The sequence below is a fragment of the Mobula birostris genome, chromosome 8 (assembly GCF_030028105.1).
Source record: "Mobula birostris isolate sMobBir1 chromosome 8, sMobBir1.hap1, whole genome shotgun sequence".
Classification (NCBI taxonomy): Eukaryota; Metazoa; Chordata; class Chondrichthyes; order Myliobatiformes; family Myliobatidae; genus Mobula; species Mobula birostris.
In genome coordinates this window covers 68,064,937-68,091,180 of record NC_092377.1, presented here as the reverse complement: position 1 = coordinate 68,091,180, position 26,244 = coordinate 68,064,937, and the positions used below count along the sequence as shown (strand labels likewise).

The 26,244-nt window shown below is 38.6% G+C and overlaps 1 protein-coding gene across 6 annotated transcripts in view; it reads left to right on the top strand.

Annotated features, from left to right (window-relative positions):
- Positions 1-26,244, top strand: part of LOC140201367 (utrophin-like) — a 524,122-nt gene that overhangs the window by 227,469 nt on the left and 270,409 nt on the right. For all 6 annotated transcript variants that reach the window (XM_072265376.1, XM_072265377.1, XM_072265374.1 and 3 more), the window contains 8 exons: positions 7,827-7,999; positions 13,482-13,632; positions 15,230-15,405; positions 15,835-15,970; positions 17,606-17,755; positions 18,559-18,720; positions 20,362-20,463; positions 24,857-24,971. In XM_072265376.1, the coding sequence (XP_072121477.1) occupies positions 7,827-7,999; positions 13,482-13,632; positions 15,230-15,405; positions 15,835-15,970; positions 17,606-17,755; positions 18,559-18,720; positions 20,362-20,463; positions 24,857-24,971 (1,165 nt within the window). The remainder of the gene's footprint in view (positions 1-7,826; positions 8,000-13,481; positions 13,633-15,229; positions 15,406-15,834; positions 15,971-17,605; positions 17,756-18,558; positions 18,721-20,361; positions 20,464-24,856; positions 24,972-26,244) is intronic.

Sequence of the window (26,244 nt, the reverse complement as noted above, 5' to 3'; positions counted from 1 at the left end):
CCAGGTGGGCTGGACATGTGGTCAGAATGCCAGACAGCTGATTGCCTAAGCAGCTGCTGTACGGAGAACTGTGTCAGGGCAAGCGCTCAGTCGGGGGGCAGAAGAAACGTTACAAAGACTGCCTGAAAGCGTCCCTCAAAGGCCTGGGTGTCGACATCAACACGTGGGAGATGCTTGCCCTCGACCGTCCAGCTTGGTGCAGCAAGATCACCACAGGAGCCCGTGCAGCTGAAGTCAGGCGCATCATCGAGGCGCCACAAAAGCGTGCTGTGCGCAAGGCCCGAGCAGCATCCACTGCCACAACAGCACCCACCCACTTGTGTCCCACATGTGGGCAAGCCTTCAGGGCCCGGATTGGCCTGATCAGTCACCTCCGGACCCACAGCCACCAATCTCCCATTTGACTCTGAAGCCATGGTCATCTTCGACTACGAAGGACGAACAACAACACAACAACAACATAAAATTGACACACAAGTATCACAGGTTTTAAAGCTTTGACTTCAGCGCAGAAAATAGATATAGAACATTGTTGAAACTGCTGTAAAATTAGTTCCTAGCTGGATGGAAATTGACTTCAACGGTTTCAACGGTTCAGTTCTGGATCCCGATGGTTTAATGTTTTACCCTAATATGCAAATCTGTTGCCTGCTATTGAGAAAACCAGTGCTGGTAGTCAGACCAGAAAAGTAGTGGTGATGTGAAGCCAAGAGCTATGATTAAACACACGTATGATGATGTCTTTGAAAAGGGCTTGATTCTGCAGGGAGCGCTCATGGAGTGAGGTCATCTCTCTGGCTTCGCTCCATTCCCGTTATCCTTTTTAACCTATGATCTCCTTGATCTAATCAACTTTAAGTACACCAGAAGACTTACTTTATCTCTCTGAATTATCGATTAATTGACTTCCTTTTGTCAATCGCAACTTTTGATCTTAAAGAAACGAGTACGAGATCTAAAACCAAAGATGGGAAAGACGCTGATGGGAACGGAGGAAAGAAGAAAGGTGACTCTAAACCAACGGAATTAACTTACGAAGTTATGGTGAAGTGTTGGGAGGAAATGTTTGAGCAGCATCGGATAAAATTATCTGAAAGTTTAACTGCTTAATTTGAACAACATCGTCAAAGCCTTAATGAAGATTTAAAATCAATCACGGAATCTTTGAAATTCCTGAATGCTGATGTTCAAAAACACGATGCAAAAATTTCTGAGCTGGATACTAAATCTCAGAAGACGGATACAAAAGTTGAGATCTTGGAGAAGAATCTAGCTTCAACTACTAAACAGCTCCAACAACTTAAATCCAAAGTTATTGATCTTGAGAATCGATCGAGAAGACAAAATTTACGTTTAATTGGCCTACCCGAGGATGTTGAGGTTGGAGATCCTGTAATGTTCTTTGCTCAACTTTTAAAGGATTCGTTCGGTTCTGTTTTTCCCAACGATCCTCCATTACTCGATCGCGCCCATCGTATACCGTGGGTAAAGTCGGCAGCGGCTGTTTCCAAACCCAGACCAGTTATTCTTCGTTTCCATTATGTCAATGTTAAAGAACAACTTCTCCAGATCGCTCGTCGACAAGGGATGATAAAGTATCGTCAGCATTCCTTCAGGATAGTTCAAGACTACAGTCCTGAAGTGATGAAGGAACGACTGACTTTTAAACCTTTAATGTCGGAATGCTATCAAAAAAATCTCAAACTGGCACTACTGTATCCTGCACGACTCAGAATCTCTCTTCCCGATGGAAATCGTCGTGTTTTCCACTCTACAACAGCCGCTCGGAGCTTTTTGGATGATAATTTCCCATCTGATACAGACACCCTCTCTTAGTCTGTGTTTGGTGCTTTCAGCACCAATTTTTTTTCTCTCTGGTTTTTTTTCTTCAAAATAAACCTTCTACTACTGTGTGATGAAGGTTTTTTATAAGTTCAAGATTTTTGTTCTTTGGTTATTACTATAGTGATTACTCTAGAATTTATATGGAATATTTATCTTCTGTGAATAACATCACTTTCCCTTAGTTAACCTTTTGTTTTAATCTATCCTTTTTTGTTATTACTAATGATCCGATCCGACGGTCATTTGTAGTTATATGCTTCCTATTTTTGATTTTCGCATAATTAAAATGGCGACTTGTCTTTCTTTTTCTATAATTTTTGTTTTTTTTTTCGGGACGCCATGTTCTTATGCTTCTTCTTCCCATAATCCATTTTTCTTATTTTGGAAGTGTTTTTTTTTTATTTACTGGTTTATAATTAACTAATTATATGTACTGATACTGGTTTATTTTATATATTTTAGTAATTTTTACTATCGAGACTAATTTACAATACTGTTTATTTTTCACATATTAGTCTTTGGGAGGTCACTTATCTAACATATATTTTTGGAGTTGCCCCCTGCAGAAATGGGGTTAAAGTTAGTATTAGTTAGAGCTTTCTTCAGCCGCCTTTGGCTCAGTTCGAGTTTCTACTTGGGGTTGGGGGAGGGGGTTGTCTTTTTCTTTTTTAATTTTTTCTATTGGGCTGATTCAGAACTACAAAGATGTCCCCAGTGTCGAGATTTCCGGTTCCTCTCTAATCATGTATTCCTTTTCCGATTTCATGAGCTCACATTATGGTTAACCCCTTACTCACCAAAGGGTTAATTTTTAGTTATGGCTCATTCTATTAATTTTGTCTCTTGGAATACAAATGGTTTAAACCATCCAATTAAACGGAAAAAGATTTTCAAAATATTCCAAAGACTGAATGCTCATATTATCTTTGCTCAAGAGACTCATGTAAGGAAAGAGGACAGTCAACGCTTCTTTTAAGTTTTGGAAAGAACAACAATACCACTCAAATGCTCAAGCCAAAATTAAAGGCGTTTCAATTTTTATTGATCCCTCAATTACATTCATTCATCAAGACATCATTTCAGATCCTAATGGCAGATTTCTGTTAATTACCGGGGTACTTTTTAATAAAAAGGTCACTATGGTTAATGTTTACGCTCCGAATGTGGATTATCCTGAATTCTTTAAACATTTACTTACTTCCCTTCCTAATTTAAAGGAGTATATGTTGATAATGGGCGGTGATTTTAATCTATGTTTGAATCCCATGTTGGATAGATCCACAAGTAGTCCGGCTTTACCGAATAAGTCGGCTACTATTATCAACTCTTTTATGTTGGATGCTGGGATTTCAGAAATTTGGAGATTTCTATATCCAAATGATAAGGAATTCTTCTTTTTTTCACATGTTCACCGTTCTTTTTCCGGAATTGATTATTTCCTGATTGACTCTCGTTTGATTCCATATGTAGTTGATTGTAATTATGACATTATTGCTATTTCAGATCATGCTCCATTGAAACTTTCCATCAAGTTAATGGATACCTTTTGTACTACCAGACAATGGCGATTTAACCCTATTTTGCTTCAAGATCAGGACTTTGTCAAATTTATAAAGGAGCAGATTGATTTCTTCTTTTCAACTAATACTACGGATGAAGTTTCCAACGGAACTGTTTGGGACGCCTTTAAAGCTTATATCCGTGGTCAGATTATTTCCTATTCGGCCAGTTTGAAAAGACGTATTAACAATGAAATACTTCTACTGGTTGATAAAATTAAAGAAGTTGATAAAAAATATGCTATTTCTCCTAGCAAGGAGCTGTACAAACACAGAGTTGAACTCCAATTGGAACATAGCTTATTATTAACATCCTTGATCGAAAATCAATTAATGAGAACTAGAAGTGATTTTTATATTCATAGTGATAAATCAGGTAAATTACTGGCTAACCAATTGAAATTTGATTCGGTTAAACGTCAAATTACTAAGATCCGCAAACAGGATGATACTTTCACAGTTGATCATGTTGGGATAAACCAAACCTTTCAAGAATTTTATACCTCTTTATATCATTCTGATTTTCCTCATGATTCTAATTTCATGCATGATTTTTTAAGTAAATTGAGTTTTCCGAAACTATCTCCCGAAGATTGCCTATCATTAGAAACTTCCATTTCAGAGGAAGAAATAATAACTGCAATCTCATCATTAAATTCCGGTAAAGCACCCGGTCCCGATGGGTTTACAGTGGAATTTTTTAAATTTTTTCCCTCCATTCTTTCTTCTAAGTTGTCTAGAATATTTAAGGAAGCAATTAGTTTAGGTAAATTACCACAATCGTTTTATGAAGCCTCTATTTCTTTAATTCTTAAAAAGAATAAAGATCCTACGGATTGTGCATCCTACAGACCGATATCTCTTCTGAATGTAGATTCAAAAATTTTTTCAAAAATTCTAGCTACTAGACTGGAGATGGTGTTACCTCAAATTATTTCCATGAATCAAACTGGATTTATTAAAAATCGCTATTCATCTTTTAATATTAGGAGGTTAATGAATATTGTTTATACCTTCTCACTTACTACCCCGGAATGTATTATCTCATTAGATGCTGAGAAAGCCTTTGACAGAGTTGAATGGCCTTATTTATTTAATGTTCTTGAGAAATTTAATTTTAATTTGACATTTATATCTTGGATTAAATTGTTATATTACTCCCCGGTAGCCTCGGTCTGTACAAATAATTATAGATCTCCTTTTTTTCGTCTTTTTCGCGGTACTAGGCAAGGTTGCCCTCTTAGTCCTTTACTATTTAATATTGCTCTTGAACCCTTAGCAATTGCTATCCGTGACTCGCCAAATATTGTTGGTATTACCCGTGGAAATGAAATACATAAACTATCATTATATGCAGATGATTTGTTGTTATATATCTCTAACCCGGAGAAGTCAATTCCTGCTATCTTAGATCTGTTAGCTCAATTTAGTAACTTTTCTGGTTACAAATTGGATCTTAGTAAGAGTGAATTATTCCCTTTAAATAAGCAGGTACCTATTTATGGACGTTTACCATTTAAATTGGTTACTGATTCATTTATATACTTAGGGATAACAATTACCAAAAAATATAAAGATTTATTTAAAGCTAATTTTTTTTACCTTTAATTGATGAGATTAAACTTTTATTTACCAAATGGTTCCCAATCTCTTGCTATTAAGATGATCATTTTGCCTAAATTTTTGTATATATTTCAATCGGTTCCAATTTTTATCCCAAAATCTTTTTTTGATAACGTAGATTCAAAAATTTCCTCATATATTTGGCAGAATAAAAATCCTAGGTTAGGTAAAAGATATTTACAGAAATCCAAGAAGGAGGGGGGACTTGCCCTCCCAAATTTTAGATTTTATTATTGGGCAATTAATATTCGATATTTAAAATTTTGGTTACAAGATTTGGACGCATCTTTAAACCCTCATTGGGTAAATCTTGAATCTAATTCATTACAAGGGTTTTCCTTGGGTTCGGTTTTAGGAACTTTACTTCCTTTTACTTCTTTTAAATCATATAAACAAATGAATAACCCAATAGTTAAACATACTTTACGTATATGGTTTCAATTCCGAAGATTTTTTGGGTTTAATCAATTCATTCTAGCAAGTCCCATTATATCAAATTTAATTTTTCAACCTTCCATGATGGATCAAGCTTACTTTGATTGGAAAACCAAAGGTATAATATCTTTTCATGATTTATTCTTAGATAACTGTTTTATGTCTTTTGATCAACTCTCTAATAAATATAACTTACCCAGATCTCACTTTTTTAGATATTTACAGATTAGAAACTTTTTAATTACTGTCTCTCCTAATTTTCCACACCCATATCCAATGGACACTTTGGAAAAAATCTTAGACTTAAATCTTTCTCAGAAAGGTGTAATAGCAATTGTATATAATATAATTATGAATTTATGTCCTGATGCCTCTAATAAAATTAAGCTGACTGGGAAAGAGAACTTGAGATTAATATACCGACTGAAAAATGGGAAAAAATTCTTCAGTTGGTGAATTCATCCTCTGTATGTGCTAAGCATAGGTTGATACAGTTTAAAGTAGTTCACAGGGCTCATATGTCCAAAGATAAACTATCTCGTTATTAATCCAATATGTGACAGATGCCAGTCTGAGATTGCTTCTCTAACTCACATGTTTTGGTCATGTCCCTTGTTGGAGAAATATTGGAAAGATATTTTTGATATTATTTCAACGGTCCTAAATATAGACTTACAACCTCATCCAATTACTGCTATCTTTGGACTACCAATGATAGACTCAAATAATTTAACCTCTTCATCACGAAGGATGATTGCATTTCTTACTTTAATAGCTAGAAGGTCCATTTTGTTGAATTGGAAAGAGATCAACCCTCCTACAGTATTTCATTGGTTTTCACAAACTATGGTGTGTCTGAAAATGGAGAAAATTAGAAGTGCAGTTTATGACCCTTCTATTAAGTTTGAAAAAATTTGGAGGCCATTTATTCAGCATTTTCATTTGATGTAATTTGATCATTTCCAAACTTGTTTTATTTCTCTGTACTGTTGTTGGAGGGGAATGGAATCGTCGACGCTGAGGTTTTCTTCTTTTCCATTTTTAAGTTGTTAGTTTTGCCCAAGTCTTTTAGTTTAGTTTAGTTGTTTTTTTTCTTTTGGGATGGGTTTTTTTTTCTCTTTTTCTTTCTTTTTTCTTTTTTTTTGCTTTATATTATCCGTGATCAGTTCTACATGTATGGGAGTGTTGGTAATTTCCACTATTTGGTTTTGCAATTACTCTTTTTTTAAATGTAACAATACATCTCATATTATCTGTATTATTGCTATGTTTTGTTTCTATATTTTGAAATTAATAAAAAGATTGGAAAAGAAAGAAAAGGGCTTTTTTATGAACTACTAGGGAGCAAAGTCAGCATTTTTAAGGAAATTATTTTTAAGATGCTTAACAAAACATACATTTGACGAGTGGACTCTGGTTTCATTGTGTTGCAGAAGAATCCATATTTATTGGCTGCAATAGGGTAATTGATTTTATTAGGCTAAGTGCAAAGCCAGATTTTTCTTCACAAGGATCGAATGCAACTGGACATAAAAGTGGGTTTGATTTGGGTTTAATGGAGTACATATTGAACGTCTTTATGTTGTTGCACTTACGAAATGGTATAAGTAAACTATATCTTGGGGATCACAAACAAGAGACAATCTGCAGATGCTGGAAATCCAAGCAACCCACAGAAAATGGTGGAGGAACTCAGAAGGCCAGGCAACATCGATGGAAAAAAGTGCTGTCGACGTTTCAAGACTGAAATGTCAACTGTACTTTTTTCCGTAGATGCTGCCTGGCCTTCTGAGTTCATCCACCATTTGTGTGTGCTGCTTTTATCCCCTGGGGATAGCATGGAGAGGTTGAATTTGCTGTAATTGTTATTGCTGCCTTTACACCTCTGGAATTAGAAAGGTTGGCATTTTTTGCATATTATGAACGTGTGTTTCTTTGATTGAAGCGTAAGCTGATGTTCAATGTGTGATTGAATATAATATTTCGTTGCGCAAATGCTGCTCATAAAGAATTTGTTGTATTTCTCTGCATTACTTTTGGTTGCAATATGGAACCAGGTCTCGTGTCCCTCTTACTGCAGTGACAGTGAGTTTACCAGAGACTAAATTACAAAGCCAGCATTCTGACTTTATTTGTTGGATGTGTCGTGCCCGGAGCAGTCAATTGTGAAAAATATGTCTTGGGCAGATGGCATTATGTTGCTCTGAGCCAGCGGTCATTTAGCTTTATTTTGTGTTCTTGTTAGATTTGGTACCAATATTTGCAATTACTATTAAATTCTTGTATTTAAAAATGTCACTGCTTCGTAGATTAAAATATGATCCAGTGGTATTTGGGTTGACTGATTGCTGGTATCTCTTACAGAATATAAAAGACACATTGGAGAAACTCAGCGAGCAAATTGAGGACATCCACGAGAATCAGCCTGATGCCTTACTTGAAGCTTCTGCAGCTGAGGTTGTACAAATTGGTGATGCACTGACACAGCTCCATGCATTGTGGGACAAAGTGAACAGAACGTACAATGATCGTAAAAGGTAGGATGTTCTATTATTAGCTGGCATGAGATCAGCAGAGTTATTTCTGCTTGCATTGCATAAGAGGTGTAATGGAAAATTTAATTACAAATCATAATGACTTAAGTGTGTTTCACATAGGAACATTGCACTGACATCACTGGATTGGTGATCCTGAGGCCTGGAACAATAATCTGGAGATGCATTCAAATCCTGTTGTTTTCAGTGACTTGGGTCCAGTGTTGTTTCTGAAAGTGAGTTTGGACATAATCCTAACAAGCAGCAAATTGCTTGTGAGTCACAGTGTCTTGAAAACATCAGTGGAAGTATTTGGCAGTTTTGTTGACAGGGAGGATTTACATTTATTACCATTTGCTTGTAGCCTCTGTTGCTGACAGAAAATTATTTTGGCATTAGATATTAACAGGCATCAGCAACCAGGTGTAGTCCTTTTCACACTGAAGGGGAGTTAGAAACTTGACTACATTGATTTAAGGTGAGAGGCAAAGATGTAAAAGGGATTTGAGGAGCAACTCCATGCATCGCATGGTGTGCATATGGAGTGAGCTGCCAGAGGAAGAGCTTGAGGCAGGCATAACAACATTTAAAAGACATTTGGGTAAGTAAATGGGATGTGTATGGAGGCATGTGGGCCAAATACAGACAAATGGGACTTGCTAAGTGAGCACCATTTTTGGCATGGATGACATGAGCTGGAAGGCTTTTTTCATGATGTATTATTCAAGAATGCAAAGCTAGTTAACTGAAAGCACTGATGTAAGTTGAGGATCTGAGTTGCGTTAAACTGTTTACATGCAGCTTTGGTCATTCGTTAAACAGACCTTTTGGGAACTTGAAAAAGATGCCAAATACCCAGACCAAAAAGGTTTAAGCAGGCAGCTAATTTAGAGGCTAATAGTTTTGCATCAAATCTTGTAACTCTTCATCAGAACACAAGATCCTTTAAGCCTTGAAAGATGTACTCTGTTACGTCATGAACTAAAGAAATGTTTCATATAGTGTACTTGCCCAACAAGCTATAGACCAATGTTTAATTTATCGTAACTGTGGCTGACATTTGACAAATGTGTTACTTTTATTACTGTTGTTGGGATGGATTTCAAATTAAATTCTGTTGATGCTTTCAGCAGAGGGCTCTTGTTACTGTAAACACGAGAGATTCTGCAGGTGCTGGAAATCTAGAGCAGCACACAAAACTCAGCAAGTTAGGCCACACCTCCTCCGATACCACCTCCCTCACCACTCCAAACAATCCTTCCAGGTGAGATGACACTTCTGTTGTATCTGGTCCTCTCAGTCTTCCTTCCCCTACATCTGTGAGTTCCAACGCAAGAGGCAGGATTTCCCGGTGGCTGTCCATTACAATTCAGCTTCCATAGAACCATAGAAACTACAGCACAGAAACAGGCCCTTTGGCCCTTCTTGGCTGTGCTGAACCATTTTCTGCCTAGTCCCACTGACCTGCACACGGACCATATCCCTCCATACACCTCCCATCCATGTATCTGTCCAATTTATTCTTAAATGTTAAAAAAGAACCTGCATTTACCACCTCGTCTGGCAGCTTATTCCATACTCCCACCACTCTCTGTGTGAAGAAGCCCCCCCTAATGTTCCCTTTAAACTTTTCCCCCCTCACCCTTAACCCATGTCCTCTGGTTTTTTTCTCCCCTTGCCTCAGTGGAAAAAGCCTGCTTGCATTCACTCTATCTATACCCATCATAATTTTATATACCTCTATCAAATCTCCCCTCATTCTTCTACGCTCCAGGGAATAAAGTCCTAACCTATTCAACCTTTCTCTGTAACTGAGTTTCTCAAGTCCCGGCAACATCCTTGTAAACCTTCTCTGCACTCTTTCAACCTTATTTATATCCTTCCTGTAATTTGGCGACCAAAACTGAACACAATACTCCAGATTCCCATTCCCGTTCTGACATGTCTGTCTATGATCTCCACTGCTGCCATGATAAGGCCAAACTCAGGTTTGCAGAACAGCACTTTATATTCCATCTGGATAGTCTCCAACTTAATGACATTAACATCAATTAATCTAACTTTCAGTAATATCTCCCCCATCCATCCTTATTTCCTCACCTTTCCCCGACCTTCTTATTCTGGCTTCTGCTCCCTTCCTTGCCAGTTCTGATGAAGGGTCTCAGCCTGAAACATTGACTGTTTATTTCCCTCCAAAGGTGCTACCTGACTTGTTGAGTTCCTCCAGCACTTTTTGTGTGTTTTGCCTTTGAATTTAGTGTCTGAGGGGGGGACGATTGCATTTGTTAAGTTATTGTTATTTCTGCTTCTGAAGTAAATTGAGCAGTGGCTGCATGAAAGTGTGGAAAACTTTTAAGTGAGATTTCAAAACCTGAAATTGAGTCGAGATGTAATATGGGTGTTCCTGTGGTCAGCGAATAGTGTGCAACTCGTTAAAGCGAAAAATAACTCAGCTATGGGCTCCGAAGAGTCAAGGATGAGTCAGTAGTGAGTAGTCAGTAAAATATTAAGTTTTCAATATTTATTCTACAGGAAGTATCATCAAAGGAACTTTGTTACCGTAACAGTTAAGTGATTGAAAATCAGTGCCAGGGATTATTTGTGTGGCTTTTATAGTATCACTTTGCTGTAAACTGTGTGTTTGCTGGTCCTCTCAAAGGAAGCTGAGGGCTAAGTGGAGATGATTGATTTCTTCCTCTGTGCAGCAGTGAATGACACTGTGAAGTCAAAACTTTATCATGTTGTGCTTCTCTGATGGAGAATTTCAAAATTGATAAATGTATTTCATATGCACCTAATGGAATACTTCAATGAAATCTGAAACTGACTAAAAGCAATTTAAAAATAATCAAATAAAATGAGCTTGGATTTAGATCAGTAAAGTAATTACACTGATTATAAAGCAATTGGTTGAGTTGCCCATGGTATTACAGGAAAGATACCAGCGTGAACAGAAGATTGGCTGACTGGCAGAAGACACTGGGAATAAAAAGACCCTTTTTCTGGTTGGCTGCCAGTAATTACTGGTGTTCTATAGGGCTTGGTGTTGAGTCCACTACTTCCTATGCAACATGCCAATGATCTGAATGATGGAATTGATGGTCTTGCGGTCATATTTGTGGATGATACTGTGACCAGATGACCAAGTTATCAGAAGATTGATGCCGATAAGAGAGATAAGAGAGAGACAATGGGGAAACATTCAAAATGCTAATAAATGAGAGACGAGAGAGGTTAACGAAAAGAGACACAGTTCCGAGTATCGTCAGACCGGTTGCTTTGAACCTGAACTGTTTGAAGTTTGATGGGGAGGCGATACCCCAGCAGGGGGATAAAAGGAATAGGTTCGCTAAGGCAAGAGACACCACGACACCATGAGATAACAAGACCCTGGAAGTGCGTTGTGCCCCCCCCCCCCCCACAAGTTGGTGGGAGTTTTTGGAGGTCTGATCGCGGGACCGACCATAGACGCACAGGGTGGAAAGGTACGATCGGCGGGAACCTGGTGTGTGTGTGTCCGCCCTTGCCTGGGTGCCGGGTTCACCGCAGAAGAACGATCGTATCCGGAACAGAGGAGTCACAGTCGGTGACCTCAGAAGACATTACAAAGGGCTCACCCAAAAGCTAATTGCGAGGAATATCAAAGGTCTGTTTGAATCCGATTTGAATATCATCATTCGCTCTCTCTCTCTCTCTCTCCCCCCCCCAACGGCACAACAGCGATTACTGCGAACTGAACTAAACTGAACTCAACTGAACTTTGTATCACTTGAGACTGATCATTTTACCCCTAGACTGCGATAGAGCTTGATTGATCCTATTATCCTAGTTCTGTGTACATGTGTGTTTTATCATTGCTAACCTGTTGCATTTATATCCTTATGTTTAGAGTACTGTGTTACTTATTTCTTTAATAAAACTTTCTTAGTTCCAGTAATCCAGACTCCAACTAAGTGGTCCATTTCTGCTGGTTTGGCAACCCAGTTACGGGGTACGTAACAATACAAAGATAGCGACAGTAGTGTTGAGAAAGTAGAAAGTCCATAGGAGGACTTGGACAGTTAGAAGAATGGGGGAAAGTTGGCAGAAGGAATGCAGTGTCAGGAAGTGCATGGTCATACACTTTGGTAAAAGGAATAAATGCAGAGAGTGTTTTCTAAATGGTGAGAAAATTGTGAAATTGGAGGTGCAAAGAGACTTACAATTCCCTAAAGTTAACCTGTAAATTGAGCCTATAGTAAGGAAGGCTAATGCAGTGTTAGCATTCATTTCAAAAGGACTAGAATATAAAAGAAAGGATGTAACTCTGAACCTTTATAAAGCTTTGTTCAGGCACATTTGGAGTATTGTGAGAAGATTGGGCCCCATATCGAAGAAAAGGTACATTGATATGGAGAGGGTCTGGTAGAGGTTTATGAGAATGGTCACAGGAATGAAAGGATTAACATTTGAGGAGCATTTGATGGCTCTGAGCCTATATTTGCTGGAGTTTAGAATAATGGGGGAAGGGGATTGAAACCTATTGAAACCTTCTAAATATTGAAAGGCTCAGGTGGAGTGGACAGGAGTTGATATTTTAAATATTGGCAGAGTTTAGGACCAGAGGGCATGGCCTCAGAATTGAAGGACATCCCTTTAGAACAAAGATTAGGGGAAATTTCTTTAGCCAGAAGGTGCTGAAGCTATGGAATTCATTGCCACAGGCAGCTGTGGAGGCTAAGTCACTGGTGTATTTTAAGCTGAGTTTGACAGGTTCTTGATTCGTAATGGTGTCAAGAGTTAAGGGTTGAAGGCAGGAGAATAGGGTCAAGAAGGATAATGTCAGCCTTGACCAATTGGCAGAGCAGATTCGTTTGGCAAAATAGCTTAATTCTGCTCCTATGTCTCATGGTCTTGTATAGCACAATAAATTGCTTTCCTCATGATCTTATGCGGTATAGAATCTTAAAGTTAGCCCTTACATTGAAGTCAACATGCAGCCTCTTCATCTTCCGCACTTTGTACAACTGACCAAGGACAGCTTCTTGTCTTTAAACTAGACACCTGCGTCACCTCCAGTAACATCTCCATGTCTCCTGCACAGTACTTACAGATTTATATTAGCACTGTAATGAGGTGCAAAGCAAACACGTGGTCGTCCCACTCGGGTGTGATTGTTATGCAGACTATTTATCTGATAGGACTCTGCGTGGGGTTTCTGCAAGTTAAGATTCATAAAGCAGTGGCAAATGGGTTCTTGATTAGCCAGGGCATCAAAGGGTAAGGGGAGAAGGCAGGGGAGCGGGGATGACCGGAAGAATTAGATCAGCCCATGAATGAATGGTGGAGCAGACTCGATGGGCCAAATGGCCTACTTCTACTCCTATATCTTATGGTCTAAAATGTTAGTTGTTTCTACTGTTAAAAATGTGGAATGGGAAGAAATTAAGTGCGAGTCAAAAATCTTGGGCTGGGATTTGAACACAGTACTCTGTTTTCTCGGCAGTTGTTTTGATAAAGCTGTGGAGGAGTGGAGGCAGTTTCACTGTGACCTGAATGACCTGAATCAGTGGGTGGTAGAGGCTGAGAAGTTATTACCACATGCTCGAAGCCAAAATGGCAACCTGGATTTGGAGAAAGTGAAGCAAAATCAACAGGTGAGTTGACATTGCATTGATGTCTTGACTAGTTTTTCACTGTACTTCGATACGTGTGATGATAATAAACCAATGTACAGAGAATAATATAAACCTTTGTGAGGAACTGAGGGGTTGTTCTTTGCAGGCCTGCCACAGGCTTGTGCGTATTTCTAAAATTTAGTTGAATAACCCTGGAATTTGCTCCTTTTAAGATGTGTGTTAAAACCCGCTGAGCGTTCTCCCCTATTTGTCACTTTAAATGGATAACCTAAAGATAAATCTTTGGTGCCCTTGGTCCATGTTATGGGAGTAGTATAAATAATAAAGTGGTTGCACCATTCAGGTACTTCTGAATAAGTGTTTTTGTGCCTGCAACTCTTTCCCAAAGTTCAAAGTAAATTTATTATCAAAGTACACATACATCACCTTTTATGACCCTGAGATTCAATTTCTTGTATGCATTCATGGTAAATACAGAGAAACACGATAGAATCAATGAAAACCTCACACAACAACCGTTGTGCAAATACAAAAAAGAAAAAAAAACAACAGAATAATAAATAAATAATAAATATTGAGAACATGAGTTATAGAGTCCTTGAAAGTGAGTCTATAGGTTGTGGAATCCGTTCAGTGTTGGGGTGAGTGAAGTTATCCACGCTGGTTCAAAGCCTGACAGTTGAGTAATAACTGTTCATGAACCTGGTGTTGTGAGACCTGAGGTACTAGACCACCTCCCCGATGGCAGCAGCGAGAAGAGAGCTTGGCCTGGATGGTGTGTGTGGAGGGGGGTGGTGTCCTTGATGATGGATGCTGCTTTCCTGTAACAGCACTCCTTGTACAGAGGTAGGGAGGGCTTTATCATCAGGTGTGTGACTTTATCTCTGGGTTCGTTGCACATCCCTATTTATCCCTTGCTCTACCTGCAGAGTGCCCTGTTCTTTCCTCAGTCTGCCGTGGTTTGCTCCTCTCTGTGCAGATTTTGCCCCTTTATTATATTTGGAATAATTCTCACTGTCGGTTCTTCATCCTTCAGTTGGCTTCTGCTTACAACGCCTGCATAACTCCTGTTTAAATTGCATGAGCAGCGTGGCTTCTCTCTCTTCCCACCCTGCTGCTCCTTAATGCTTAGCTCTTCAGGATTGATCTCTTCCATCGGATATCATCCATATCTAATAGGTTTTATTTATTTTTTGCTTTGTCCTTTTTCTTTCCCCTCCATACCATTTCTGTACATACCAGTTTGATTGACTTTTAGACAATAATTTGAGGATCCTCCACAGAAGTGAATTATCCCACATACCCTCCTGTGACACCCCCCCCGTTGACGTTTTCCAGATTTTCCGATAAATCATAATTTCTATCAGAGTGTCTATGAGGCATGAATGTCAAATTGTTTTGCCATTGTTAAGTCAAATGGATTGCTTCTTGTTAGAAACAGGTTTCCTTGTCCATATCTCAAGGTTTTCTGTAATTTGAGGCTTGTTGAAAATCATTGATTTTAAAAAAATGAATTTCTAAAAAAATGAATTAGTGACTAAATGATTATATTGGATAATATGGGAAGTTAGCCAGGATCTGTATTCTGACTTCTTACTTGTTATTTTCCTGGTAGGAGTTGGAAGAAGGTCTCAACAGTCATCAGATTGTATACATGACACTAAATGCCACTGGCACAGATATTATACGGCATCTTTCAACAGCAGATGGATCTCTCCTGCAGGAAAAACTTAGTAGATTAAATAAGCGTTGGAGGGCAATTTCTGTGGCGGTCAGAGACCGACGTCAAAGGTATCTTTTAATTCTTAAATATAATTTAACATTTCTCTTGAAGAGCTCAATGTCAAGATCATTTGTGATCATTAGTCTGTGTATAGCTTTGTATGTGGCTTATCTATTCAACAATGTGTACCAATCCTTGGAATTTTTAACCACAAATGGATAACAGTGTGCAGCTTTACTGGACCAAATACGCTGTACCTTTTTTGATGTCTTGATTCATTTCATTTTGCATAAAAATACATTCCATTACATTGAAAAATGTGTCAAGCATAATTGGAATGTGAAAGTCATGAAATTGAAATATAAGACATTAGATTTTAGCTTTTGGGCAAGGGAATTATTTAAGTAAACATTCTTCAACTTCTACTCTGCAGGTAATTATTGGGCACAGACCCACAGTGCTTTCTGTGCTAATCCCTGTTTTCCCCTGTTCTGTAGGTTGGAAGGAGATGGACAGCGATATTCTGATTTAAGGAGTCAGCTTGATGAATTCAATATGTGGGTGGACAAGGTGCAGAACTCCTTCAGGGCTGCGCATTCACCACCAAGGGAGCAAGATTTAAAGGAACTAAAGGCAAGTTTGTATTTCAAATGAGCTGTGCACTTTTGAAGCATCAGAATCTTCCTACCCTTAAACATAACTTTGTCCTTTTGATGTTTAAAGCATTTTACTGCTGAGAAAGATGTGTTATCCTCCCTCATTGCCCTTCTCATATATCAGTGAGGAAGTAAACTAATTTGGGTTGTTTTTTGTCTTGAGGTTCTCCTTGTCATCTCCTTTTCAGTTAGTTATTGGTTTGATAGGTTGTTCTATTTTCTATGCATGTGTACCTACCAGGGCTTCATCTTTCATGAATTTTCCCTCTTCTGTCCTCTCAGATCAACAGCATTATCTGTATCACCCTGACTTTCTTGATGTGGTGTTGGCTGGAGCTCACTCTGCATCTCTAAGTTCCATTGACATTTCTTACTTTACTGTGACTGGATAGGACCATGGATTCATTTTTAAGTGTCAGAATATTTCCAAAATTATATGGTTGTGTTGGTTTAGCAATAATCATTGGTGAGGCTATATTTGCGAGTATTTTCACCAGTGCAACATTTTATAGTTGACATGCTATGTTTTGAAATGCAGCCCACCGATTGGAAGGTAACAAACATGGTCTTACTGCTTCAGAAAGGATGAAGAGAGGCAAAACATAACTTCAGGCCTGTTTCAAGGATTATAAGGATAAGGAAACTTATCAACTCTGTTTGGTAACAGATCACTTAAAAACAACAGTCATGCAGTTGGATAGAATCAATATTGATTTGTAAAAAGAATGTGTTCAATAGAACAGGCAAAGTGTTTCTGGAAGAATGTGATTTTCTTCCCCCCCAAAAAGTCATTCAAGGTTGAATCAAATTAGATAATGCATCATTGTGAATTGATTGCTTGATTCTTAAAAATGGATTAAACAACTATCTTAACACACATGCAAACTACATTTAATTGAGTACCTCAGCAATCAGTACTCAGGACTGAGCTATTTACCATCTCCATCAATGACTTGGATAAGATGAGGGCCAGGTTTAAAGCAGCCAAGTTTGATGTGAATATTAAATTGTGGGAAGATGATGTGTGAGAAGGGCAATGTATATTCTTGGACTCCTTATCTGGGTATGAAATTCGTCTGTTGGGACTCATGGGATGAAGAATTATCCTGTGAAATTGTATGTAGAAGAAAGTTAAGAGATCCTTTGGAATAGTCATTATAAATTGATTATATTTGTAAGTATTAGGGGCTTGCGAGTGCTGATGCTGGGAATATGTTTCCTCTAAATGGGCCACTTGGACCTAAGAGATCATAATCTCAGAAAAAGTGGTTAGCCATTTAGTATTGTAACAAGCAGAAATTTCTCAAGGCACAAGACTTGCCTGATGAAATGGTTGAAATAACCTTGGCCAGAAGAAGTTGCTGCACAAATGAGCTGATCAATCTAATGTAAGCAGCAAGAGCACACAGTAGAAAGGCATTTAATTCTAACCCAGGTTGCGGATGTTCAGTCATTAACAACGTGCAGCATGTGCTGTAGATCTTTGTATAAATGTGAATCAAGAGATTTGGAGAGACAATTGGGAGGTGATGCACAAGGCATGCTTTGAATTGTGAAGCAGCTTGAAGGTCTTTGTTCTGTTCTTGGTTCTCAAGTTCTCTGTTGCTTTCAGATTCTTGCAGCAGATTTGGAGGTTCGTAGTAATAACTTGATCACAATGAACAGTAACGCACAAGATTTGCTTTCTGATAAAAACCTCAGTCTGCAAGAGAGAGACAAGCTTTCTGCGATACTTCGAAATATTAATTCAAATTGGAGTAAGGTAAGTATCTCTTTATTTTTTGCGCCTCTTGACAAACATCCTAATCTTCACAAGATGCTATGTGGTTTTCCCAGGTTATGAACACCTAACACGTGTATAGTCCAGACGTATGCAAGAGTATATGGGAGACTGGCAGGATGGATTTGTCAGCTGCCTGGGAAGTTCAGTTTATAGCTGTATTTCCAACTTGTGAACTGTTCGGGAACCCTGCTATTGTGCTGCTGCTTTTTCTGCTAACTTTGTGTCCAGCTCAACTCAGTTCAAGTTGTTTTTGGAATTGAAAGCAAAAGGGGAGCTCCAATAATTGAAGTTGGTTACTTCCATCGATTATGAAAATTATTAAACTTCTAAAATCGTGGCCTATTAAAGACCAGTTATACATTATTTACTGAGCAGACATACCCCATACTGTATGTGTTTTAAGTGCACAAATAAAAGGTTAAGCCTCCATATTTGCCTATTGGCAGTGAATGAAGATGAGAATAATGATGACAGGCTGGCTGTCTGTTTTTCTGTTGGTGAACCCACATAAGCTGAAAAAAGCCTCTTTATGCTGAATGACAGAAAATGACAGAAGTTTGTTTAAAAAAAAGGACTTGACCAGGAATAAATCTGGGCCAACAAAAGGTGCTGGATGGATGGGTTAATCTATCTGATGGTGACACCTGGAGGGCATTAGGATTGCAAAGGATCAGATAACAGTCAGTTAATTAAATTTCACCAATCTGCCAAGCACCTCAGCTTGTATTTAGCATGGGCTCTGATAATATTTCTTTTGATGGAGAGTTTTGATTCCCATTTAGATGTCCAAAGAATTGCCAGTTAAAATGAAAAATGTGGAGTTACAGCTTCAAGGTTATGAACACTTCAAAGAAAGTTTGGAGAAGCATGCCAATTGGGCAGCAGTTACCAGGCAGCAGTTAGATCCCAGGACATCACCATCACCTGGAACAAAGCAATTTCAGGTAAGTGCCACTTTGAAAGCAGTGTGTAAAAAGCAAGAATTGGAAATTGGTATCATCTGTACTTCAATATCCGGTACTTTCATGAAAATTATCCTCCAATTACATTTGAAGGACTCAAGTCATTGTTAATAGCCATCAGAAAAAATAAGTTCATTTCCTCTTGTGTTCGTCCCATTCCTAGCAATCACCTGAATGGTTTGCGAGTTATTGTCACATTTGATTCTGATATGAACTTTTTAAGTATGTTTAAATAATGGCTGAAAGTAGCAATATATACCTCTGTGTCATTAATCAATTCTACTCGTTGATTTTTAATTCTTTTGGTCTTAAGATCTGGAGATTTTTTTTTTGGTTATAGATTCTAAGTATATTGAATTAAATTTAAATTCCTGAGCAGAGATTTGAACACTTGTCTCTGGATAACAAGTCCAGAACTTTGGCTAATTATGTAGTAAATTGATTACTGTACCTTTATGCCAATAGACACCTGGCCAAATCCATCTTAAAATCAATTAATGAGTGAGATTATCCAAAAGTTTTCTTGCCTGTTTCTTAAGCTGACACCATTCTGTTAACTTATCACAATAAAGTAATACCTCAATTTTTAAAGTGCTATTTTTTTCTCCATCTGCCACAGACCTACTGTTCCTCATCATGAAACTCACTAAACTTGCAGGGATATTTGTACTTCAGTAGCTTCTGTTTCTCCTATTTTTAAATCTCAGCAGCACTACAGGATGTGCTTTTAGCTACCAATGTCTTTAGCTCCAGAGTTCTTCAAAGGAACTCCACGGTCTCCCTGTTCTTGGCTCCTTCCTGTTCCTTTAAAACTTTCTCTTTATCATTTGCCCCAATGTTCCCTTGTGTAGCCAGGTGTTAAGTTTTGCTTTATTGTCCATTCGTGAACTACCTTGGGATATTGTGCTACAGTCAAAATTTGTACACCTCTGTGTTGTACAGCTATCAGCTGACTCCCTTTGTACCAAGGGAAATTAGATGTGTCTGACTTATATGCTCTTCCAAGCAGTTCAGTTTTATTTTTAATAACCTTCAGCAAAGTAACCTGGATGATTAATTTCTTGGATATCCATTGGCTGTTTTTCCTACACAGATTTGCAGCTATCAGTGTTCTGTTTGCAATCAAGAAATTTTGTTCAAAGCAGACTTAGAAGTTTAACTGAAGAAACATTAACCATTACTCTGGCACCTGTGGTTGCAGGACAGGTCATGGTGCTGCTGCTTTCTTGAGGTTTGATGTTAGAGTGGTTTTCAATGTGATTGAGTTTGCCAATGACCAAAAGCCGGGCTGGATGCTGTCTGAAATGTGTTGCTGTAAATTATTGAATGCTCTGCCACCACCATCTGGATACTGTGAGAGTGAGTTTGCAGAGAGCCATTGCCTGTAAATAGCATACCAGCAAAAGCTTCAGAAGAATAAAAACACATACATCAAGATTGAAGTACTGACATAAAAGATCCATGACAGTCCAATAAGAAGAGTGTTGTTAGACAAAGTAATGAGACGAGAGCCCTGGCTCAACTTCATTAAGGAATAGTTTACTAAAGTAATGAAAGAATGTTTATCTAATATCCCTGCATGCTGTCACTAGTAATCTCAATGTTACTCACTATTCCTATTAGTTGTTAGAAGCTGCTGTCAGAGAACACGAAATGGCCGTTGAGACAACTCTTTCGAAAGCTGCAGAGCTGGACAGGAAAAGCTATTTGCGTCCTGAAGAAAAGGTAATGAGAGGAACTTTGAGTTATGTGACACTGTGGACTTTTGGTACATATTTAGCTCTGAATTTTATGAAAAAAAAACTGTTGCATGGATTTGATTCTTCAGTCCTCCTTGACAAATCTTACCTGGTAGGACAGATAACTGGACTCCAACATGGTGGGTCTGTATGGTTCATTTCCTTTTATTTCTTGCCTTTCATTGATGACTATCCAGGAGAGAAATCCTGGACTGAACAACAGATCACTCTATGAAAACACTGAATTGACACAAGCATTATTCAACTGCATGTAGAAATCTTGGCTTGAATGTTTAAGCTGATCTGTTCTCTCTGATACTTTGGCATTTTGTGGAAAGAGATTTTAATGTGAAGAATTAGCTGAGCTAATGTGTGGCGTTGAATGTAGAAATCTGTTTTTGCAAGGATGATAGTACCTCCAAACAAGAAAATTATTAAAGCAAAATACTGTATTTAAAAAAAAAAGGTCCATCATATGACTCTGGGAAAACACAAACTGCTTCCTATATTTATGGAACTACCTATCATGAGAGGAGTCAGGCAAGGTTGTGTCTTTTCACCAGACTTATTCAACCTGTATAGTGAAAATGTGTTGAGAAATATCAAAGACATCAAAGGATTCACAATTGGAGGCCATAATATAAATAACATCAGATATGCTGATGACATCGTACTAATAGCTGACTCAGAAACAAAACTTCAAGAACTACTCACTATAGTGGCAGCAGAAAGTAATCGCAGAGGCCTCTCAATCAACACCAAGAAGACAGAAAGCATGGTCATCTCCAGAAAGACAAACATCCCACAATGTGTGATCAAGATCAGAAATACAAGCATCAAACAAGTCAACAAATTCAAATATCTTGGCAGCCTAATAACAAGTAATGGCAGGTGTGACACAGACATCAATACAGAATTGCCATGGCGAAAGAAGCTTTCCAAAAAATGAAGACCATATTAACAGACAGAAAGATGAGCAAGTACACTAAAAACAGAATACTGCAGCGCTACATTTATTCTATCCTGACTTATGGAAGGGAATGCTGGACCATTTCTCCAGCAATGGAAAAGAGACCAGAAGCAGCTGAATTATGGTTTTACAGGAGAATGTTAAAAATATCATGGACCACACACGCATCAAATGAAGTTGTTCTCGGAAGAGCCCAAGCAGTTCGATCACTCATACCAACAATAAGAGAAAGACAACTCAGGACACATCATGCGGAAAGATGAACTAGAAAAACTCATACTCTCTGGAAAGATTGAGGGGAGTAAACCTAGAGGAAGACCTCGGCTTATGTACATCAAAAGCATAGCCAGGTGGCTACACATCGAGGAAATGGAAGTCATCCAAAAAAAACGAAGGATAGATCTATATAGAAAACTATGGTCACCAAAGTCCTCATCGGATATGGTACCTAGACAGACAGACAGACCTCTCAGTGAAGGCAAATAATGAAATCTGGTTTCAGTCTACTGGCACAGCCTTTGGTCCTCTGATTTAAAAAGTGTTTGAAATTCAAGACCTCAAAAGTGACAGTAAGACCACACAACATAGGAGCAGAATTCGGTCATTTGACTTATCGAGTCTATTTTCCCATTCCATCATGGCTGATTCTCAACCTCATTGTCCTGCCTTTTCTCCATAGCCTTTGACGCACTTACTAATCAAGAACCTACAGTGCCTATAAAAAGTATTCACCCTCCCTGGAAGTTTTTATGTTTTATTGTTTTACAATGTTAAATCACAGTGGATTTAATTTGGCTTATTTGACACTGATCAACAGGAAAGACTTTTTCATGTCAAACTGAAAAATAATTTCAACAAATTGGTCTAAATTTATTACAATTATTAAACCCAAAATAATTGATTGCACAATTACTCACCACCTTGAAGTCAGTGTTTAGAAGATGCATCTTTGGCAGCAATTACAGCCTTGATTCTGTGTGGATAGGTTTCTATCAGCTTTGCACATCAGGATACTGCAATTTTTCCCCATTCTTCTTGATAAGACTGTTCAAACTCTGTCAGATTGCATGGGGATTGTGAGTGAACAACACTTTTCCAAGTCTAGCCACAAATTCTCAATTCACTTCAAAGCATCAAAGAAATGTGGCCAATGCTGCCTCTGCACATATACATGAGCAGGACAAATAAATCAAAACCATCACTCCAGGCCAAAGTCACAGCGTGAGGACTGTGCATGCTTTCACTCAGTTCCAATGGCTTGCATGCTCAACATGCAGACTCCCAAAACAGATTTCTCATTATAATTTCCTTGGGAGCAAGAGATGACCAGATGGTTGGAGGAATCAATTTAATGTTATTCATAAAGCTTTGAATAAGCTTAATGTCCCCAACAACCTTTTCGCAATCTGTTGTCTATGCCTTCCAAAATAAGGAAGGTATATTCAAAATAGCATTGAGTACCTTAAGTCCAGTTGCACTTATTCCAAAATAAGGAAGGTATATTCAAGATAGCATTGAGTACCTTAAGCCCAGTTTCTATCAGAAGAAGCAAACCCCACTTCTCACACTATCCTCTCAGCACATTGAGCACCTCCTTCTTCATTTTGGTTGGAACTGTGGGTCCCACATTAGCTCATCAGCCATCTTCAATCTTCTAGAACTGGAATGGAAGTAAGTGACTTGTTATTCAGAGTTTAGAAGTATAATTGCTGTTAAAGTTTAGGTACCATACCTGCAGACTGCTAGCATTTTGCAAAGAGCTGTAAAACAGTCCTCCACTATAAGGAAACAACAGGAATTCTGCAGATGCTGGAAATTCAAGCAACACACATAAAAGTTGCTGGTGAACGCAGCAGGTCAGGCAGCATCTCTAGGAAGAGGAAGGGTCTCGGCCTGAAACGTCGACTGCACCTCTTCCTAGAGATGCTGCCTGGCCTGCTGCGTTCACCAGCAACTTTTATGTGTGTTGCTCCACTATAAGGACATTGTTGATTGGTGAATAATATCTGTTAATTTAACTGTGATCTTACAGAGCAGACATGTTTACTTGGGTTCCTCAAGGCTCAGAATGGTTGCTGTATTTTTGAGAAGGTAGAAATGAAATTGCCCCTGATATTTGTTCCCTTGGTGCATTGATCTACTGCGGTCAATCACGTGGGATACTGATTGTTAAGAATTTTCAGTTGTGTTTTTCTAATTGTGTCAAAGCATTGGACTGCTCCCCTAAACGATGAGTTGGCATGCTGCAGTTAAGATGTGGTGTGATTGAGCATATATGTTTTCAATTTAGCTTAATTTGTATTTGGAAACTGATCCTACCATGCTTTTGAGTGCTGGTTCATTTTGTGACTTGATGGAAGCATGCAACATTTGTATCTAATTGGCATTGGGCATCGCGTGCTGAATTTCAGCACTATTAACATTTGTAGTCAATGTGTTGGAATTTCCACAGTTAAGCATAAAGCATCATGTGTACAGAGAGAAAGTTGCTAGTGTAATTACTTGTTATGTTATTTTTCAATTGAGCATAAAGGCTTTTTAAGTGTTAATTATAGATTTTCACTTGCTGCTGACCAGAAAAATCGGAAGTACAAGTGGAATGAGAAAGAATAGAGGAAAGAAAGGAAAATTGGGACAGGGAGATAGGAAGTGGTAAAATATCTGTGTTGGCTGGAAGATTGAGACATGGATGAGAAGCCATGGTATTGCAGTTATCACATCTGCCTTTTTCTTGTCCAATAAAGTCCTCTTTGTGGGGCGGGGGGGTGGTTTAATTTGGGGATGGGGAATGTTGGTTGACAATTTGCATTCCCATTGACTCTGTTACTTGTTCTGCATAACATGTTATAGTCAGGAAGACGAATAACAGAAGTGAAATTGTATAGGGACTGGGGCTGCCCGAAATGTTAATTTTCAAATCAAAGAGATTTCATTCACTGTACTGAGTGAGCAAATACTTGACTTAATACTTTATTCTGAGAGCATCATTAACTCGGTTATTATCATGGTGCAGCTCTGTTGCGTTCCGCTTCTGAATCCTGGCAATCCAACCTTGGAAGTTCAAACATAATTCATATTTTTTACCTCCAGTTTTGCCTGTTAGTGGGCCTGGAGATGAGCAAGTTGGTGCCTCATTACAAGAATGAATGTCATATCAGAACAACTCAGTCTACTGTAATCAGCACTGTGGAAAATAGAGAATAAATTGAAATAGGGACTTCAACTTCACAAATGGCTAAAAGGTCCAATGGTATGGTGCAACATATTTTCTTTTACAAAAACTTAAATTTCTATTTAAGATGCTTAACTTTTGGAAATCTAAAGATTTAAAAAATTTCAGCAGAGAAGAAACAAAATGGATGCAGCTTGCTTCCCAGTGAATGGTACTATTTTGTCTTGCCCTGCACAGAATAAAGTGGCACAGCTTTCTGTTGACTGGAGAACTCTGAACACTGCATTAGAAGATTTTAGTCAACAAGCTCTTATGGGATGGAGCCAGGAAGTGACACACCGGAAGGTCACAGGTAGGAGCATCTCGATGTCTTAGAGTTGAGCAATTCTATTGTTTCCCCAGGTACATTCAATATACTAAAGCAACATATTGCTAATATAATTTTGTAATGCACATGACAAAATTGTTTCTGTCTCTTTCATCCAAATTCTGCTTTGAATCAGTGGACTGGACTGTATTCAGGGATTCATCTTCAAATCTAGATGAGTATACAGCAGTTCCTACCGACTTCATTAAAACCTGTGTGGATGAGTGTGTGCCAACGAAAACTTGCTGTACGTTCCCAAACCAAAAGTCGTGGATGAACCAGGAGGTTCGTCAGCTGCTGAGGACTAAATCTGTGGCATTTAAGTCTGGGGACCCAGGTCTGCACAAGAAAACCAGGTAGGACTCGTGGAGGGTGTTGTCAAGAGCGAAGAAACCATTCCGAGCAAGGTTGGAGGCAACATCGAATGCATGTCAACTGGCAGGTTTTGCAAGACATTACTTCCTACAAAGTGAAATCCAGTAGCATGAATGGCACTGATGCTTCACAACCAGGTGAGCTCAATGCCTTTTATGCTTGCTTTGAAAAGGAGAATATAACTACAGCTGTGAAGATCCCTGCTGCACCCAGTGACCCTGTGATCTGTCTCAGAGGCCGATGTCAGGTTTTCTTTCAGGAGGGTGAACCCTTGCAAGGCAGCAGGTCCCAATGGAGTACTTGTTAAGGCTCTGAAAACTTGTCCCAACCAACTGGCAGGTGTATTCAAGGAGGATTTTCAACCTCTTATTGCCATGGTCAGAAGTTTCCACCTGCTTCAAAAGAGCAATAATTATACCAGTGCCCAAGAAGTAATGTGAGCTATCTTAATGACTGTCATCCAGTAGTACTCATATCCACAGTGATGAAATGCTTTGAGAGGTAGGGTTATGGCTAGAATCAACTCCTACCTCAACAAGGACCTGGACCCACTGTAATTTGCCTATTGCTACAATAGGTCTGCGGCTAGCACCATCATTCCCATAGTCCTGATTGATAAGCTACAGAACCTGGGCCTCTGTAACCCCCTCTGCAATTGGATCCTTGACTTCCTAACCAGAAGACTACAATCTGTATGGATTGGTAATAATATCTCCTCACTGACGATCAATGCAGCTACACCTTAGGGATGTGTGCTTAGCCCACTGCTCTACTCTGTCTATACTTATGACTGTGTGACTAGGTATACCTGAAATACCATTGATAAATTTGCTGATGATACAACCATTGTTGGCAGAATTTCTAATGGAGATGAGAGGACGTT